Source organism: Somniosus microcephalus, chromosome 3, assembly GCF_052327205.1.
Source record: "Somniosus microcephalus isolate GS21.2 chromosome 3, FLI_Smic_1.0, whole genome shotgun sequence".
Taxonomy (NCBI): domain Eukaryota; kingdom Metazoa; phylum Chordata; class Chondrichthyes; order Squaliformes; family Somniosidae; genus Somniosus; species Somniosus microcephalus.
Window position 1 is genome coordinate 160,360,280 of NC_140989.1, and position 18,088 is coordinate 160,378,367.

General features: G+C 46.5%; 1 protein-coding gene across 2 annotated transcripts in view; it reads right to left on the reverse strand.

The window, feature by feature from the left end:
• Positions 1-695: 695 nt before the first annotated feature.
• The window catches only part of memo1 (mediator of cell motility 1), a 69,413-nt gene continuing 52,020 nt past the window's right edge, over positions 696-18,088 (reverse strand). For both annotated transcript variants that reach the window (XM_085981800.1, XM_085981799.1), the window contains 5 exons: positions 14,137-14,248; positions 6,726-6,868; positions 4,756-4,832; positions 1,923-2,027; positions 696-1,373 (listed from right to left, as the gene is read on the reverse strand). In XM_085981800.1, the coding sequence (XP_085837926.1) occupies positions 1,242-1,373; positions 1,923-2,027; positions 4,756-4,832; positions 6,726-6,868; positions 14,137-14,248 (569 nt within the window). In that variant the 3' untranslated portion in view covers positions 696-1,241. The remainder of the gene's footprint in view (positions 1,374-1,922; positions 2,028-4,755; positions 4,833-6,725; positions 6,869-14,136; positions 14,249-18,088) is intronic.

The following is an 18,088-nucleotide window of genomic DNA, read 5'->3' on the forward strand; positions in this document are numbered from 1 at the left end:
AGCTCTCTCACACTTTCATGATATCTGCTTCATGGTTTTATTTCTCACTCTTTCCGTATCAATTTTTCCATTAAGTCTCCTCTTCCTTTTGGCTGCACTCTTCTGTACATCTCCCACTAACTCGGTGTCTCTCACATTTATTTTACTCATGTAGCCAATTTCCTGGTCCTTTGTTTAAGCCCAAGATAGCAGCCAAGGTGTAGTGTCGGATGGGCTGTGTGGGGGCTGGCACAATAGGTGTAGGCCAAAAGGAAACCAGGGCATTGGGATTGAGGCCAGGATAGGATGGGATGGAGTTGGAGAAAGTGGGCAGCCTGGGTTTGGGAATGGAGAAGGTGGTCTGGAGCTATGAGGTGGAGGAATCTAGGCCTAACACAACTTCTGGGATGAGGGCCGAGGCCTGGCAGGAGGAGAGGTGTGGGATGTGATAGCAATATTTGAGCCAGTAAGTGTGCTTTGCTTCACAGATGGGGTGTTTTTGATTTGTTGATTTGCAGCCTGTCTCACTCTGCCCTGCATCAGACAAAACTTTGAGTTACATGCACAGAGTTAACCTTAACAGTCAAGATAAGGGGATAACGGGATAGGCAGGCCAAGGCGGAGCAGGGTGGGGAACAGATGGGCTCCTCCTACCTGGCGTAACGTTTAAGTAAAATTTGAAACTATAAAAAGTATGTCGTAAGTAAGGAAAATGATCAAGAAAAGAATTAAACTTTAATCATTTTTAGAAATAGATAATAAAAACACTACAATTAGTGACAAAATTCAGATTACACATCGGATAGCAGGAAATCTAAATCATAAGACCATTTTTGGTGTGTGTAGCCCTTTATTAGCAACTAAACAAAAAAAACGTATACAATGTTGGCAGCAGCTGTTTGCACTGCAGCTTATATCTTGAGTAATTATGGTAGGAGATTATAAATGCAACTGGCGTGAATATAAACGGTACACTCTCACCCACATCCTGCAGAACTATCTGTAAGCAAGTACACGTCTACACTTTTATAGTGCCAGCATTGGCCAACTGATCGCTAGTTTATGTCATCCTGTACCTCACTTCAGCCTAAAGAAGAAAACAAAAAGCACATGTCAATCAAAACTATGAGGGACTACACCTCGAGGAAGAAGAGAGTTCAAAAGTTCAATATTAGATAGCTCCAAACAATGGAGGTATGTCTTTGAGGGAAGGCTGGGACCAGGAGACTGAGGATGCAGTGGCTTTCCTGAGTAGCGGTGATTCAGTGGACCATCAGAGTACCCGCAGCGTAGCTAACGGAGCTATCCTCCCAGTTTTTGCATTGACTTGATTGGGCGTAGTTCAGGAACGAGAAAGCCATGTTCATCCCACTCTTCCTCAATTCTGTCACCGCCTGAAAGAGAAACAGGAATATCCCTTAATGTCCCACCAGCAAAATCTACCCTTTGGGTGGGGGAGGGGGGAGAAGATTTCTGGCCTTTGTGTGTGACTACTGGAAGTTTTGACAAACTGATTATCTCACATGTGGGAGGCTAATTTTGAGCTGTACAGGGATTGCTTTTCTCCTGTATGCAGGAACTCCTTTTCTGGATTCACGGGAGGTTCTTTTTATATGTCAATGAGGAACAATAAACAGGGTGTTGCTAACACTCAAACCCTGTAATGATTTTGAATGCTTCGTCTAATAAATATCAGAAAAGGGGTTAATATTGGACTTGTATTTACTCAGGATTCTCCCTGACCCAAAGCAATTTAATTTGAATGTGCTCTCCCTCTCTCATAGATCTGGTCCCCTGCTACAAAATGTTGAACAGCCCTGATCTAAATAACTGTACAATAAAAGGCAACTCGTCCCATAAAAAGATGCATTTAACAGTAACTAGCAAAACTACGTTGTGGAGGAATAGGTCAAAAACAGCAGAACTGAGTGTTTCCCACTTACATTGAGCAGAACCCCAATTGGGTGGCGACCACAAATAGTATTGTGGTATTTCTTCAAATAGTTGTTAAATGACACAGCGTCTAGTTGCTCTATAATATCCATACCCTGAAATAAAACAGATTAAGTGAGAGACTGTATTGTGATCCATTCTGCGATTTATTGCAAAACTGTCCATGTTTATGTGTGCATCTTGCTGTCTTCGGAAACCAGCTTTCACTGTGTGTGAAAGACCAGTTCGTGAGGAAACATAGGTCCTATCCAAGATTCAATGACTAATGGTATACTGGCTAACAAACTAAATCCGTAAGTATAAACTGCACTAAAACCGGAAAAGGCCAGACCACAGATCGGCCACAATCGGAGAGGGAAGTTGGGTTGCCTTTTATCAAAGTGTCTGCATTCGAACTGTTAACCTGTCTCTGCCTCTTTCAGTTCCTGGTCAAACTACTGTGCATTTTGATTTTATTTCAGATTTCTATCCAAACATAAATCTTTCCTTATACTCAATTTTATTAAGAAAAATACATATACACACTCAAAACCTTAATGGCACCCAATTATTCCGTTATTTTCAAATGGTGGAAGAACCCATGGGCAAATTATCCCACACCAGCGCCAGAGCTTTTCATAGTCACTGGGACTCTGCTGTGAATTGTCACTGGCAGGGAAGACGGAATAGCAAACTAAGAGCGTGATGTACAACCTGTCAGAATTCCATCGTGGCACTAGGAAATGGGCCAGAACGGGTCTCACTTCATCTTCACACCATGTCACCAGTTGGTCATGGAATGGCTCAACTCCTGAATACACCGCACCCCCTGAAATTGTAGTTTGATATCCACATCTAGCAATGTAAAAACCTATAATGTAATCATTGACATCTGTGTTAATTACGGGCCTGCTTGACTTAAATTACATAATTAGAAAATATATAACTCAATAGACCAGGATTTCCCACCCCTCCCTCAGTTTTATTCGGCCAAAGCTCAGTTGCCTCAGTCACCAAGGCACGAGAAAACTTCAACGTTCAGTGGGCTGAATGTTAACATTTTACTGTTTCTCTTATGATAGAAATTTATACTCAGAACAATAGTCCTTCTCACAATTGCCCACATTTCCTTCTGTCGCATTTGCACAGAAATTAACCAAGTATCCTTTTTCTTTTATCCAATAGCGATTCAACTAATCCTGTTTCTCTCATTTAGTGTCCCTATTCAACCAATCCTGTTATACATTCTCTCATTTAGTGTCCCCAAGCCCAGTGATAGTTACAAAACTCCACTCCACTCTCATTCATATTGGTCAGCAATAATCCCATCCACAGAGCTTTCTCACTTCTGACTGGTCAATTGTCACTGCCAATCGTTGCTCACTTCCATTCATTAGCTGGCCAAAAGCCAATTTGCAATGGGTTTATGCTTGCGCTAAGTCACGCCTCAAAGACCTGTCTGTTTCACAGAAAATGTGTCCAAATCCAGAGACGGACCCTGGTGTGCCACTGAAGGCCCTTACAGTAGACAAATATCTGACAGAGGTATGGGTATCATGTGTACTGTATGAAACCGTGACACAAGTAAAACACACCATAACATCGCCATTTGGAAAGTTAGAGTTACTGAAACCACTCAAAATGACTAGGAACTCATGTGGTACAATTTACAACAACTTGATTTTATATAGCGCCTTTAATGTAGTAAAATGCTCCAAGGTGCTTCACAAGAGCATTATCAAATAATATTTGATACTCGGACACATGAGATATTAGAATAGGTGTCCAAAAGCTTGGTCAAAGAGGTAGGTAATCTGCCTTACAGATAGAGGTAATTGATGCGCTATCAATTACTCATAAAAGACTGAGAGTTAGAAGAGTAACTGAAGGCTTTTATTAACAACAGAATGGAGGTCTGCCTCGAGTGGTCGACCGGTCCAGGATACCAAGGGCTGGGGAGCAGTCACCTTTATACTAGGACCTGTGGGAGGAGTCAGCCGAGGCATGTCCAGGCATGTACACAGTGGAATACAAACAGGACAAACAGGAATACAAACAGTGGTTTACCACAGTAATATTGGTCCATGAGGTGACCAAACACAGGTAGAATGAGCCATTCCTCTGCTTCAAACAGTTAAAGGTCAAAAGAAGAGAGAAATATGCCTCACCTACCATTTAACCTTAATTAGCTTTGTGGATTTAGGTCGGGTTGGTTATCAAACAAGAGAACAAACAGCCTGGGGAATCAATCATGTTTCTACAGCAGACCAAGCCTGCAGAACCACCAGGTCTTTAAGCTTTCACTGACGTAACACAGATACCTGATAGAGGTCTTTAAAATTATGAAGGAGTTTGATAAGGTAGACGTAGAGATGATGTTTCCACTTGTGGGGAGTCCAAAACTAGGGGCCATAAATATATAACTCCACTAGTAACTCCAATAAGGAATTCAGGAGAAACTTCTTTACCCAGAGAGTGGTTACAATGTGAAACTCGCTACCACAGGGAGTAGTTGAGGCGAGATAGCACAGATGCCTTTAAGGGTAAGCTAGATAAACACACGAGGGAGAAAAGAATAGGTTATGCTGATAAGGTTAGATGAAGTAGGGTGGGAGGTGTGGAGCATAAACACCGGCATGGAACAGTTGGGCCGAATAGCCTGTTTCTGTGCTGTACATTCTATGTAGAAACCATCGTCTCAGCAGCAACAGAAGTGCCTTTGGCGCTTTAGCATGCTGCTACATGGCATTTGTAGCAGATTAAACAAAAACTGGATCAAAACGGCATACAGAAAACACAGCAACAGGTCTCCTCCCTCAGAAATCAACCTGTCATTTGCCGTACCATTTTATCCAAGTGCTGAATCGATCTGTAGATCTCCCCTTGACTTTCATCGTAATGCGTGTATCGAAAACGCTGTCCTGAAAAATAACAAGCGTTAGAAATCTGAGGCAGAGATGGTCGGGCACGCTTTAAACCCAGCTAAAAACATTGCATCCCTAATCACAGAAGTACTCTAGTATGATGGGCCGAATGGCCTCCTGCTGTGCTGCAAACATCCGCGGTTCTATAAATAAATGGGCCGTGTAATATTTTTGCTGTCTGATTTTCTACATTTGTGAGGGAACAGCTCATTCATTTGTAGATGTGGTCTCAGTAAGTCCATTAAATGTATATAAAATATACGTATTAATAACTTGTATAAGTCTAAATTTCTTCTTATTGGAATAGTTTGATCTTCAAGGTGAGGGGTGTTTATTCAGGGGAATGGAACACTTTATCAAGCATCAAGCGCTCCCAGGTCGGCCAGATGTCAAATAAAGCTCCCTACGCTCTTCCCCTAACCAATGTTTCCTCGAAGCTGTGCGTGTGTGTGGCCACGCAGCAACCTGGAAGGTACCGTGCAGGCCGCTCACAGGTTGTTCCCTCCAAGATACCGCTGCTTAAAGGTGAAAATAAACAGGCCGCGCACAACAAAGACAATTTAGAGGGACAATTACTCCTACGTTCCCCCTACTGCAGAGGGGCAGCCTTGTCCCATTCTCCACATCAAGCATCCTTAGGCCTCTGAGTGAGACTGCCAATTACTGTTGGACTAGGGACAGTTAGCTATGTGCTGTAGGCCCATGCCCACAAGAACTGGGCTGAGACCGACCAAACTCATTTCACAGAGTCTGGACTGGATTCGAACTCAGGTCCCAGGGGCAAAATGCCAACCCACTGTGCCACTCAGTGCCCCCTAGCTCAAAGTTTCTATCTCCATGGTTCACTGGCACTGTAAAGATAAAATACTTTAGAAGCTCGGCAGCGACAGAAAGGAAGTGGTTAATATGCCTGTTATTAGCAATGAATGCTGGTGCTGCAAAACACCAATAACATCCAATTATACCCTCGTAATAAGCGTCAGAGCCAGGCAGTTAGAAATATAAATGAACTCTATGACAAGTTATTAAAATATAAGGTCCTCGGGGGTTGAGAATTTTTATCCCTACTAATGGGGTAACCAAGATGGCAGACAAAACATTTCTGAAGATATCTGAAAATCATTTGATATAGACAAAAAGGCACTAAAATGCCCTCAACATTTATAAACAGCCCAGGCTAAAATAAATAAAATACTTTTTTCATGCTATATATTTATATATAAACAGGAATATAGAGTGGGAGCATATGGATTATAGAACTTAATTGCACTTGTGATCAAACTTGAGCCCAATCTCACTCAGTCTCTCTCATTCTGGGGACAGATTCTGTATTCAAAGGATTATCTTCTGTGCATTTACCTTCTAAGAAATTTGGTTCCTGTCGCTTAAAGAGGATAGTGTAAATGAGAGCACAACATGTGTGCATAGCTGGAGGGTATACAACACGTGTATATGCACATGGATGGATGGGTGTGTGCTCTCGCATGGGTGCGCTTGTGTGGGGGTGCAGGCATGGGTGGGTACGCGCGTGCGCTCATGCGCCTGTGTGTTAGTGTGCAGGTATTCGTGCTCGCGGGTGTGTGTGCGTGCGTGCGTGCGTAGGGGGATTTGTGGGCGTGTGTGTGTGTGTAGGGGGGTTTGTGGGCGTGTGCGCATGCAGGTTCACATGTGAATGTGAGTGTGCTTGTGTGCGCGCGGGTTCACTTGTGCAGGTGTGCTTCTGTTCATGCGTGTGCTCAAACGCGTGTGTGTGTACGTGCTTGTGGCTGAAGAAAAAGATTGGGTGGCGATAAACCAAAAATATTATTGTGGGGAGGGCTACTTACTTTAATGACAAAATTACACAAAGATCCTTTCCAACAGCACAATGTGATTTCAACCAGTACATACCCCAGTGACAGAAATCTGACGAAATCACAAAGAGGTTTAGAGGATCTGCTAGGTATTTACTGAAGAGCTCCCCGTACATCTGCTCTTTGGAATCACTCAGTGCTCCAACCAAAACAGGAACAATGGTTAACTCATCTTTTTGGCTGGTTTAAAACACAGAAAGAAATGGTCATTTCAAAAAATATATAAATGAAAGGAAACAGAGCCATTAGGAGAAAAAAAATCTTAGCATTTTAAAGGGGACTAAACTTTGTGGTTGTCACTGTCATTGGATTACTCACCTGCTTCTCTGTTCCCTCAGCTGTGGCTCAGTGGGTAGCACTCTCCCCTCTGAGTCAGAAGGTTGTGGGTTCAAGTCCCACTCCAGAGACTTGAGCACATCATCTAGGCTGTCACTTCAGCGCAATACTGAGGGAGTGCTGCATTGTCAGAGGTGTCGCCTTTTGGATGAGATGTTAAACTGAGGCCCTGTCTGCCCTCTCAGGTGGACGTAAAAGATCCCATGGAAACGATTGGAAGAGGAGCAGGGAAGTTCTCCCTGCTGTCCTAGCCAATATTTATCCCTCAACCAACATCATCAAAACAGATGATCTGGTCATTTATCTCCTTGCTGTTTGTGGGGTCCTGTACGCAAATTGGCTGCCGCGTTTCCCTACATTACAACAGCGACTACACTTCAAAAAGTAGTTCACTGGCTGTGAAGCATTTCTGGATGTATTGAGGATGATTTCTTCCTATGTTTCTATATCTTATGATTGAAGGTTATAGGAGTTGATTGGATACTCCATGGAAAATGCTACTGTGATTAAGGGAGTGCAACTGGCCAACATTCTACAGGTCTGAACTGAATGAAGGACCCTTGCTCAGCTATCTGTGGAGACGGAAATATGCGATAGAGCTTCTCTTTGAGAGATTAAATTAGTCAGGTAGGATTTACTTCTTGTGGAAGGAGTTCGGTTTGAGAGGGCAAAGAACCTTTTCTCACTCTGTGCTGTATTTCTATCATTCTCCCTCGATGGTCTCCCTGTTGCCCATGTACTTATCCTCAGCTGAATTGTTAATGGGGCCGATTTTGACCCTACAATCCCAAATTACATCCCCAATATTGGCCCAAAAATGGTCATCACCAATGTTCCCTCTAAGGTGTGTAGGGATTCGCAAAAATCCCCTCAGTCCCCAAAGATCGGGAAATATTAATCCACATCGTGGACGAAGACTTTGCATGTTTTAAATTGCCTCTGTGTTGGACAATGTTTTAAAACATACCCAGAACCGCAAAAGGGCTGCGTTAAGCTAGGCAGCACGTGGACAACACCGGAATCGAGGAACTTTGTGGAAAAATTTGCACACTTTAAGACAGCACATTTTATTAAAATTTGTACCCTTGAGTTTGGTAAATTGCAAAGGGGTTTAAAAATGGCCGTCAGAAAAGCATGGCCAAGGACAAAGAGGCTTGGAAGCAGCTCGTGGATGTCTGTGAAAAGGGGGAGGATCGAAGCAGTGGCAGTCAGATTCTGTCAATCAAAAAGGGAGTTTCCCTTCCCTTCAGAGGCAATCGATGTTTGTGTCAACATCCTTGCAGCAGTTTCGGTAAACAAAGAATTATCCACTTAGGCTGCGGTTTCAGTGACCGCAGGACAAAGGGCTTCTGTTTACCTAGTAATCCAACTCCATTCAAAGCCCAGCACACAATGAGAACACACCAAAACTATGGAAGAGACTTTTTAAACTAAGAAAAGGAACAGTTTAAGAATTAATGGGTTTGAATCACCCATTACTAGACAATAGGGCAGTTGGATCCCTTTTGTTAGCCCAGAAAACTCCGGATGTGGGCGGGAACATTTCGGCCCCAGAATGTAGACACATTCAAACCACTCCAAGCTTTATTCGAAACCCATCCCAGACAATAGGGGATGGTTTGGATCCTTTTGTTTTAGCCCAGATGAACTTGGATTTGGGCGGGAACATCTCGGGCCCCAATGTTGGGGTATATAAATATAGCTTCTGAGAAGCATCTCTCTCTCTCTCGCCTGCCTCCGTGTGCCTTCTACAGCGTGGAAGTCTGTCTGAAGAAGAACACCAGCAGTTTACTTTTAAAACACTGGGGTGTTTTCTTTACTTCGGGACAGTGAAGATCTCATAGGGCACGGAGCTAGCATTGCAAGTGGTGAGCATATATTTTTCTGGCCTTCCACAAGGCAACCTAGTGAGAAGTAAAGGGGTGGTAATTTAAGGGAAATGTTGTTAAGATTGTAAGGTTAACATTGTAGCCATTTATCCCTCGTTTTTGCCGTCTGCCTTCCCCGGTTAAGCAATTTTTAACTGTTGTACTAAAATCGTGTGGTGTAGTTTCTTAGTTTTAATAAAGTTTGACTTTCTTACATCCAGGTCATTTGTCCGTTTTTAATATATCATTAATTATAAGTTCCTCCAGTCAGAACTGGAAGGGCGGGTTTGGCGATTCGAAACCGCTGATTGGGATTGGTCAGAGTGCAGCAGCAAAAAGCTGCTTGACCAGGTAAATTACCATAAACCAGGTAAAGGAAGGTAAATTACCGTAAACCAGGTAAAAGATGCCCACTACAGGTGCGCGGGAAATCGGGAGGTCCCGCGCAGGCTGCACACAAGCTACCGCATGAGGAATGCGTGCATGCGCGGCCACACAGCAAATTTAAAGGGGCCGTACACAAAAAAAGAGAACACTGGTCATCACCCTGTCTGTACAGAATACTTTAGCACCAAAACACTTCCACAGAATGTCCGGGCTCTGAATTTTCTATCCTGTGCAGTTGCTAGATTCAAAAGCCAATAATTCAATGGAGGTTCGGTCTGAGAGCGAGGACATAAAATGGGAGGAGTGCCCCTTTAAAATAAATACCAAGCACACTCGGACTACAGCTCTATGTTCTCTGGTCTAACAAATGCAGAACACTGATATTATGACTTTAATGAAGCAAATGTTCCAAAGGGAACTTCACAGCTGGAGGTCAGAACAATGTCCTGTATCGTCACCCTGCGGTTTCAGCACAACCTGTGCTTTATTGCAAGTGATACTAAACCCTTTGTGCTCTGATTCAACAAGGTGGTTTAAAGTGTAAAAAGGTCAGCCCATTTGGAGATATAAATTCTATTTAAACGTTTGCTGCTGTTCTTTAAAGGAAGTGTTGGTGCCAGTTCAAAGCTCTTGAGGATTTGCTGATCGAGAAATCACAGGATGCAGAGAGGAAAGAAAAACATTAATTCCAAGTTTATCACCCTCACAGCCCTAATTTTCAGTTCATCGCTTGAAAGGGACTGATTACCCAAAGAAGCAATAGAACAAAGCAACACTCATCATCTCTGTGTTCGCTGACCTACATTGGTTACTGGTCTGGTAGCGCATCGATTTTAAAATTCTCATCCTTGTCTTCAAATCCCTCCATCCCCTCCTGAGCTCTGTAACCTCCTCCAGCCCTACAAGCCTCTGAGATCTCTGTACTCCACCAATTCTGACCTCTTGCCCATCACCGATTTTCATTGCTCCACCATTGGCGGCCGTGCCTTCAGCTGCCTTGGCCCTAAGCTCTGGAATTGCCTCCCTAAACCTCTCCGCATGTCTCTCCTCCTTTGTCACTCCTTTAACCCTACCTCTTTGACTAAGCTTTTGATCATCTGTCCTAATATCCCCTTAGGTGGCTCGGTATCAAATTTTGTGTGATTATGCTCCTGTGAAGTGCTTGAGAAGTTTTAATATGTTAAAGCCGCTATATAAATGTTGTTGAACTGGGCCTCATTCATCACTGTACTTAAATATAAAAAGGGCAAGCTAATTTTTTGTCAGTTTTTCAAAAAGAAATCTTGTTCAAATGTCGACTGAATTGTCTGTTGATGGTCATGAGTGAAGTGCACTGAAAGAAGAGAGTGTGAGAGAGGGAAAGGAGTGGAAACAGACAGTTAATACAGTACACCTTATATGCCAACCACCCTTTCAAAAGTTCTGTTCAGAACCAAATGTTTCTATATGTTGTCCCACTAACCTGAACGCTGAAAGCCAACCACTGGCTTATCATTGAGGGGGTCAACCAATACAAACTTGGTCTTGATCAATTACCGCACTGACTGGCTCAATTGAGGATGAGATGCCAGGGCTTTATTGTTCATTTCCTGGGCTTTGTAAAATCTGACAACAGACTATATGGAAGGAGCATCTGAGCCTGGGTACTAAGTATTTTGGCCCTCCATAGCATGCAATGTCCAGGACTGAGGAAACATAGAAACATAGAAGATAGGAGCAGGAGTAGGCCATTCGGCCCCTCGAGCCTGCTCCGCCATTCAATGCGATCATGGCTGATCATCCAAATTCAGTACCCTGTCCCTGCTTTCTCCCCATATCCCTTGATCCCCTTAGCCTGAAGAAATATATCTAACTCCTTCTTGAATATATTTAATGAATTGGCCTCAACTGTCTTCTGTGGTAGAGAATTCCACAGGTTCACCACTCTCTGGGTGAAGAAATTCCTCCTTATCTCAGTCCTAAATGGCTTACCCCTTATCCTTAGACTGTGACCCCTGGTTCTGGACTCCCCTGCCATCGGGAACAGCCTTCCTGCATCTAGTCTGTTTAGTCCTGTTAGAATTTTATAAGTTTCAATGAGATCCCCTCTCATTCTTCTAAACTCTAGCGAATATAAGCCAAATCGACCCAATCTCTCTTCATATGTCATTCCTGCCATCCCAGGTATCAGTCTGGTGAATCTTCGCTGCACTCCCTCCATGGCAAGAACATCCTTCCTCAGATAAGGCGACCAAAACTGCACACAATACTCAAGGTGTGGTCTCACCAAGACATCCTTGCTCCTGTACTCGAATCCTCTCGCTATGAAGGCCAGCATACCATTTGCCTTCTTAACCGCCTGCTGCACCTGCATACTTACCTTCAGCGACTGGTGCACAAGGACACCCAGGTCTCGTTGCACTTCCCCTTTTCCCAATCTATTGCTGTTCAGATAATAATCTGCCTTCCTGTTTTTGCCACCAAAGTGGATAACCTTGCAATTATCCACATTATACTGCATCTGCCCACTTGCCCAACCTGTCCAAATCGTACTGGAGTTTCTTTAACTTTGCACGCTAGTCTCTTATGCGGGACCTTATCGAAAGCCTTCTGAAAGTCCAAATACACCACATCCACTGGTTATCCCTTATCTATTCTACCAGTTACATCCTCAAAAAATTCCAGTAATTAGTCAAGCATGATTTACCTTTTGTAAACCCATGTTGACTTTGTCTGATCCTGTCACTGTTTTCCAAGTGCTCTGCTGTTACATCTTTTATAATGGACTCTAGTATTTTCCCCACTACCGATGTCAAGCTTACCGGTCTATAATTCCCCATTTTTCCTCTACCACCTTTTTTAAATAGTGGGGTTACATTAGCTACCCTCCAATCCATGGGAACTGTTCCAGAGTCTATAGAATTTTGGAAGATGACCAGCAATGCATCTACTATTTCTAGGGCCACTTCCTTAAGTACCCTGGGATGTAGATTATCAGGCCCTGGGGATTTATCGGCCTAAAATCCTGTCAATTTCCCTAACACCATTTCCCTACAAATACTGATTTCATTCAGTTCCTCCCTCTCATTAGACCCTATGTTCCCCGACATCTCTGGGAGTTTATTTGTGTCCTCCTTTGTGAAGACAGAACCAAAGTATGTATTTAATTGGTCTGCTATGTCTTTGTTCCCTATTATAAGTGCCCCTGATTCTGACTGCAAGGGACCTACGCTTGACTTAAGCAATCTTTTTCTCTTCACATATCTATAGAAGCTTTTACAGTCAGTTTCTATGTTCCCTGCAAGCTTACTCTCATACTCTATTTTCCCCCTCTTAATTAATCCCTTTGTCCTCCTTTGCTGAATCCTAAACTGCTCCCAATCCTCAGGTTTGCTGCTGTTTCTGGCCAATTTATATGTCCTCTCTTTGGATCTTATGCTATCCCTAATTTCCCTTGTTAGCCACGGTTGAGTCACCTTTTTTGTTTTATTTTTATGCCAAACAGGGATGAACAAATTCTGTAGTTCATCCATGCGATATTTAAATGTTTGCCATTGCCTATTCACCGTCAACCCTTTAAGTAACATTCCCCAATCCATCCTAGCCAACTCGCGCCTCATACCATCGTAGTTTCCTTTATTTAAATTCAATACCCAAGTCTCTGAATCAACTACTTTACTCTCCATCTTAATGAAGAATTCTATCATATTATGATCACTCCTCCCCAAGGGGTCTCCCACAACAAGATTGCTAATTAATCCTCTCTCATTACATAATACCCAGTCTAAGATGGCCTGATCTCTAGTTGGTTCTTTGACAGCAGGAAGCAGCACAGAGTTCTGACAGAGGAACAGGAGTAGGCCATTCAGCTCCTCGAGCCTGTTCCGCCATTCAGTTCGATCATGGCTGATCTGTATCTTCAATCTAGTTACCTGCCTTGATTGCAAAACCTTTACTACCCTTACCCAATAAAAATCTATCACTCTCAGTTTTGAAATTTTCAATTGACCTAGCCTCAACAGTTTTTCTGGGGGGAGAGGGGGAAAAGAGAGTTCCAGATTTCCACTACCCTTTGTGTGAAGAAGTGCTTCCTGACATCACCCCTGAACGGCCTAGCTCTAATTTTAACATTATGCCCCCTTGTTCTGGACTCCCCACCAGAGGAAATAGTTTCTCTCGATCTAGCCTATCAACTCTATTAATCATCTTAAACTCAATTAAATCAACCCTTAATCTTTTTATACTCGAGGGAGTACGAGCCTAGTCTATGCAGCCTATCCTCATAATCTAACCCTTTTAGCCTGGTATCATTCTGGTGAATCTGCCCTGCACTCCCTGTAAGCTGCAGGAACCACCACATTCAAACAGGTGAACCTGTGGCAGAGAAAACAGCAGCACTGACCAGGAGTCAGAGAGAGAGAGAGAGAGAGAGAGAGAGAGAGAGAGAGAGAGCGCAGCAGGCTGGTGACATCGGGATGCTGGGTTACTGGGAAAGGTGGATGGGCTTTCACAGAGCAGAGCAGTCTGGGAGAGTAAGGAAAGTGGGACCAGGCCAGGAGCAGAAAATCACTGATATATTGAAGCAAACCTCAAGATGCTAAAGTGAACTGTAATACGACTTTACTTTGAATTTTTTGAGCGCTATAGGGCTCAAAACATGGTGCAAGATGAAATCAGTGAGCTGTCCACTCAGCTCTCTTTCTGTCTCAGCTCTGCAGTAAGGTAATGCCTAATTTGTGCAGCACACTGCCTCCCAGCGGGGCAGCAGCTGTTTTACACCATTTCAGGCAATAAAAGCACAAGAAGGAGGCTTCAAATATGGTTTTACTCTAAATAACTGCATGCTCACTCATGATGTACAGCAGCTGGGTGACTTACCTCTCCATGGTTTTAGCTGTGTAAGGCAGATGCATCTCAATACTATGTTCATCTTCGTCTATCTGAATAGTCATCCGCTCAAACATTCCCGTCTTCCACAGCTCTCCGTAAACTGATTACAAAAGAGAAAAGTCAAGATCGCAGGCATCTTCAGCCTCAATGCGATTTCCATCTACATGTGATTTAACTGCTCATTTGAGATGATCATAGCACACAGTATCACCCAATTAAATTTACCAGCTCTGCAGAATGAGAGTGAGCTGGGAATCCAAAAGAACTAGTTGGGTAGCAGCGGAACAGGGCATTTGTTAATAGTTCACTTGGATCCTGAAGAATTTCTCCACGTCTCTCTCTCTCACGCACACACAATGAGAATAAAAAAGTTCTATCAAAAGATCACAATCCTTTCTGGCACAGTATTTTACTTAGTAGAGCTGAAAACAATCTTAAGGAGCTGAAGATTTAAGTGCGTGCTTTGTACAATGACTAAGACATTCTACAATTTAATCTGCGTGGGGGATTTCATACATACAGTGAACACCATGCTCCCTATAATTTAGAGACGCCTTAACACAGTGCGGCTGCGGCTACGTGGCAGTGCCTGTCAGCACAGGTACATGTTTTACTGATATTAGGGCTGCCCCGGAGAGGGACACCAGGGTGTAAGGGGCTGGTTATCCGGTGATGGCAGACAGAATCCCTACCAGCTTATTCCCAAACTTTTCCATTATTATGGTTTAGTTTGGCTTGGCTTGCAGATTGCCCAACACTGAATGATGTTTGGCAACAATCCAACAGAATACTTTCAAGCCACTGAAAAGTTAGTGTTTTGGCTAAGAGTGTCTAAGCTTTTAAGTTTCATAGGCCATTTATAACATGGAGCCTAGGGGGTCATAAATAACATTTAAATCCCTGTTCCCATTAACCTTCATAAATCTCAAGTTGATGATACTAACAGATCCTGCTGTTCTGATTCAGGGTTTATCCACAGCACCAAGAACAGCCCTTTTCCAAACCTCTAGATTCACACAGGACAGATCAGCGAGTAAGAAATACAAGTATAATAGGACAGAGTTACCTGAGCTTTATTGGGCACAAGTGGGCCCGAGCTAATCTCAGACGCCCCTGGGCCCGAATCAAATATTGCATGTTTACAGATACATGGTTGGCCAAATGAACAATCCTAGCATTGTTGTTTTCACAAGCAACACAAACATTTAATTCAGTTTAACAAATAATGAGATTTTGAATTACTGACCCTCACCCCTTGTGAGATGACTAAACCAGAAGATGAGGATGGCCAACTCACCCTGCTTCTTTCACTCTTTCATTTGACTACCTTTCTTTGCTATAGGCATTGTCTGGTGTTGGGGTATGAATTTTGTAGGCCCTGTGGAGCTCAGACAGCAAGTGCCGGTGGTCTATTCCACCATGGAGGCCATCGCAGCTAAGCACAATGCTGTCCACAGCGGGTGCCGAGACACCTGGGAGGTCAGGAGTGGAAATCCCTGGTTGATTTACCTCGGCCCTAACCCAGAGGAACAGGTGCCAACTGTAGCACCAATACCACAACCCCCAATGGGAACTGGCAAACTCAGAACAAGCGAGAAGTCAAACATGGGGCCTTGCTGCTCTTTCGGACTCAAGAAACCCCATCATACATAGATCCACTGGGCAAATGAGGGGGTAGCGGGGTGGGGGGGGGGGTTAATATCCTTTTTCTAAAGGAACAGAGAGAATCTAGAGGAGGGAGAAGAGACAAACTGCAAATAGTATAGAAATACACAGAAGTTAAACACGGAACCAGGTCATTTGTACCAACCAGACCGTGTTGGTGTTTAACCTCCACGCGAGTAAATAATCCGAATCGCATTTACCCGGCCTGTTCGCATATCCCTTCAACCCCTATTCCTTCATCCACCTATCCAATATACTCTTGAATATTGACAGTTTTTGCCTCAACAATTAACCCTGGAAATAAATTCCACAGCCTCACAAGTGTGTGTAAAGAAGTTTCTCCCGTCCCCTATTCTAATTCTCTTACATTTATTTTTGTAGATATTGCCCCTTGTTCTTGGCCATTCAACTACTTGAAACAGTCTACTTCTATCTCCCCTGACTCATCCTTTCAGAATCTTTAACACTTTCATCATATTGGCTTGTAATCTGTGTTGTTCTAATGAAAAAAGACCCAATTATTCAAGTCTTCCTTTGTATTTTTATTTCCTCACTAGCTGGAGTGCCCGGCGGTGCCGAGGGTTTTTTTGAGGGTATGTTGTTATGAAAAAAGTTGAAATAATTTTTATATATATATATCAATGAGTTTGTCTGTCTGTGTGGGAAGGAGAGAGGGAAAAAGAGAGAGAGAGACTGGGGGGGCAGAGGGGCCTGGGGATCGAGAGAGAGACTGGGGATCAGAGAGCGGCCTGGGGGGGGGGGGGAAGAGAGCGGCCTGGGGGGGGAGAGAGCGGCCTGGGGGGGGAGAGAGCGGCCTGGGGGGGGGAAGAGAGCGGCCTGGGGGGGGGGAAGAGAGCGGCCTGGGGGGGGGAAAGAGAGCGGCCTGGGGGGGGGAAAGAGAGCGGCCTGGGGGGGGGGGAAAGAGAGCGGCCTGGGGGGGGGGAAAGAGAGCGGCCTGGGGGGGGGAAAGAGAGCGGCCTGGGGGGGGGAAAGAGAGCGGCCTGGGGGGGGGGAGAAGAGAGCGGCCTGGGGGGGGAGAAGAGAGCGGCCTGGGGGGGGAGAAGAGAGCGGCCTGGGGGGGGGGGGGGGGAGAGCGGGCCTGGGGGGGGGGAAAAAGAGCGGCCTGGGGGGGAGAGAGCGGCCTGGGGGGGGAGAAGAGAGCGGCCTGGGGGGGGGGGAGAAGAGAGCGGCCTGGGGGGGGGGGGAGAAGAGAGCGGCCTGGGGGGGGGGAGAAGAGAGCGGCCTGGGGGGGGGGGAGAGAGCGGCCTGGGGGGGGGGAGAGAGCGGCCTGGGGGGGGGGGTGGAGAGCGGCCTGGGGGGGGGAGAGAGTGGCCTGGGGGGGGGGAGAGCGCGGCCTGGGGGGGGGGGAGAGAGCGGCCTGGGGGGGGGGGGGGGGAGAGAGCGGCCTGGGGGGGGGGAGAGAGCGGCCTGGGGGGGGGGGAGAGAGCGGCCTGGGGGGGGGGGGGGAGAGCGCGGCCTGGGGGGGGGAGAGCGCGGCCTGGGGGGGGGGAGAGCGCGGCCTGGGGGGGGGAGAGCGCGGCCTGGGGGGGGGGGAGAGCGCGGCCTGGGGGGGGGAGAGCGCGGCCTGGGGGGGGGAGAGCGCGGCCTGGGGGGGGGAGAGCGCGGCCTGGGGGGGGTGAGAGCGGGCCTGGGGGGGGAAGAGAGCGGCCTGGGGGGGGAGACAGCGGCCTGGGGGGGAGACAGCGGCCTGGGGGGGGGAGAGAGCGGCCTGGGGGGGGAGGAGAGCGGCCTGGGGGGGGGAAGAGAGCGGCCTGGGGGGGGAGAGAGCGGCCTGGGGGGGGAGAGAGCGGCCTGGGGGGGGAGAGAGCGGCCTGGGGGGGGAGAGAGCGGCCTGGGGGGGGAGAGAGCGGCCTGGGGGGGGGGGGGAGAGAGCGGCCTGGGGGGGGGGAGAGAGCGGCCTGGGGGGGGGGGGGAGAGAGCGGCCTGGGGGGGGGAGAGAGCGGCCTGGGGGGGGGAGAGAGCGGCCTGGGGGGGGGGAGAGAGCGGCCTGGGGGGGGGGGAGAGAGCGGCCTGGGGGGGGGGGAGAGAGCGGCCTGGGGGGGGGGAGAGAGCGGCCTGGGGGGGGGGGGAGATAGCGGCCTGGGTGGCGGGGAGAGAGCGGCCTGGGGGCGGGGAGAGAGCGGCCTGGGGGCGGGGAGAGAGCGGCCTGGGGGGCGGGAGAGAGAGCGGCCTGGGGGCGGGGAGAGAGCGGCCTGGGGGGGGGGAAGAGAGCGGCCTGGGGGGGGGGGGAGAGAGCGGCCTGGGGGGGGGAGAG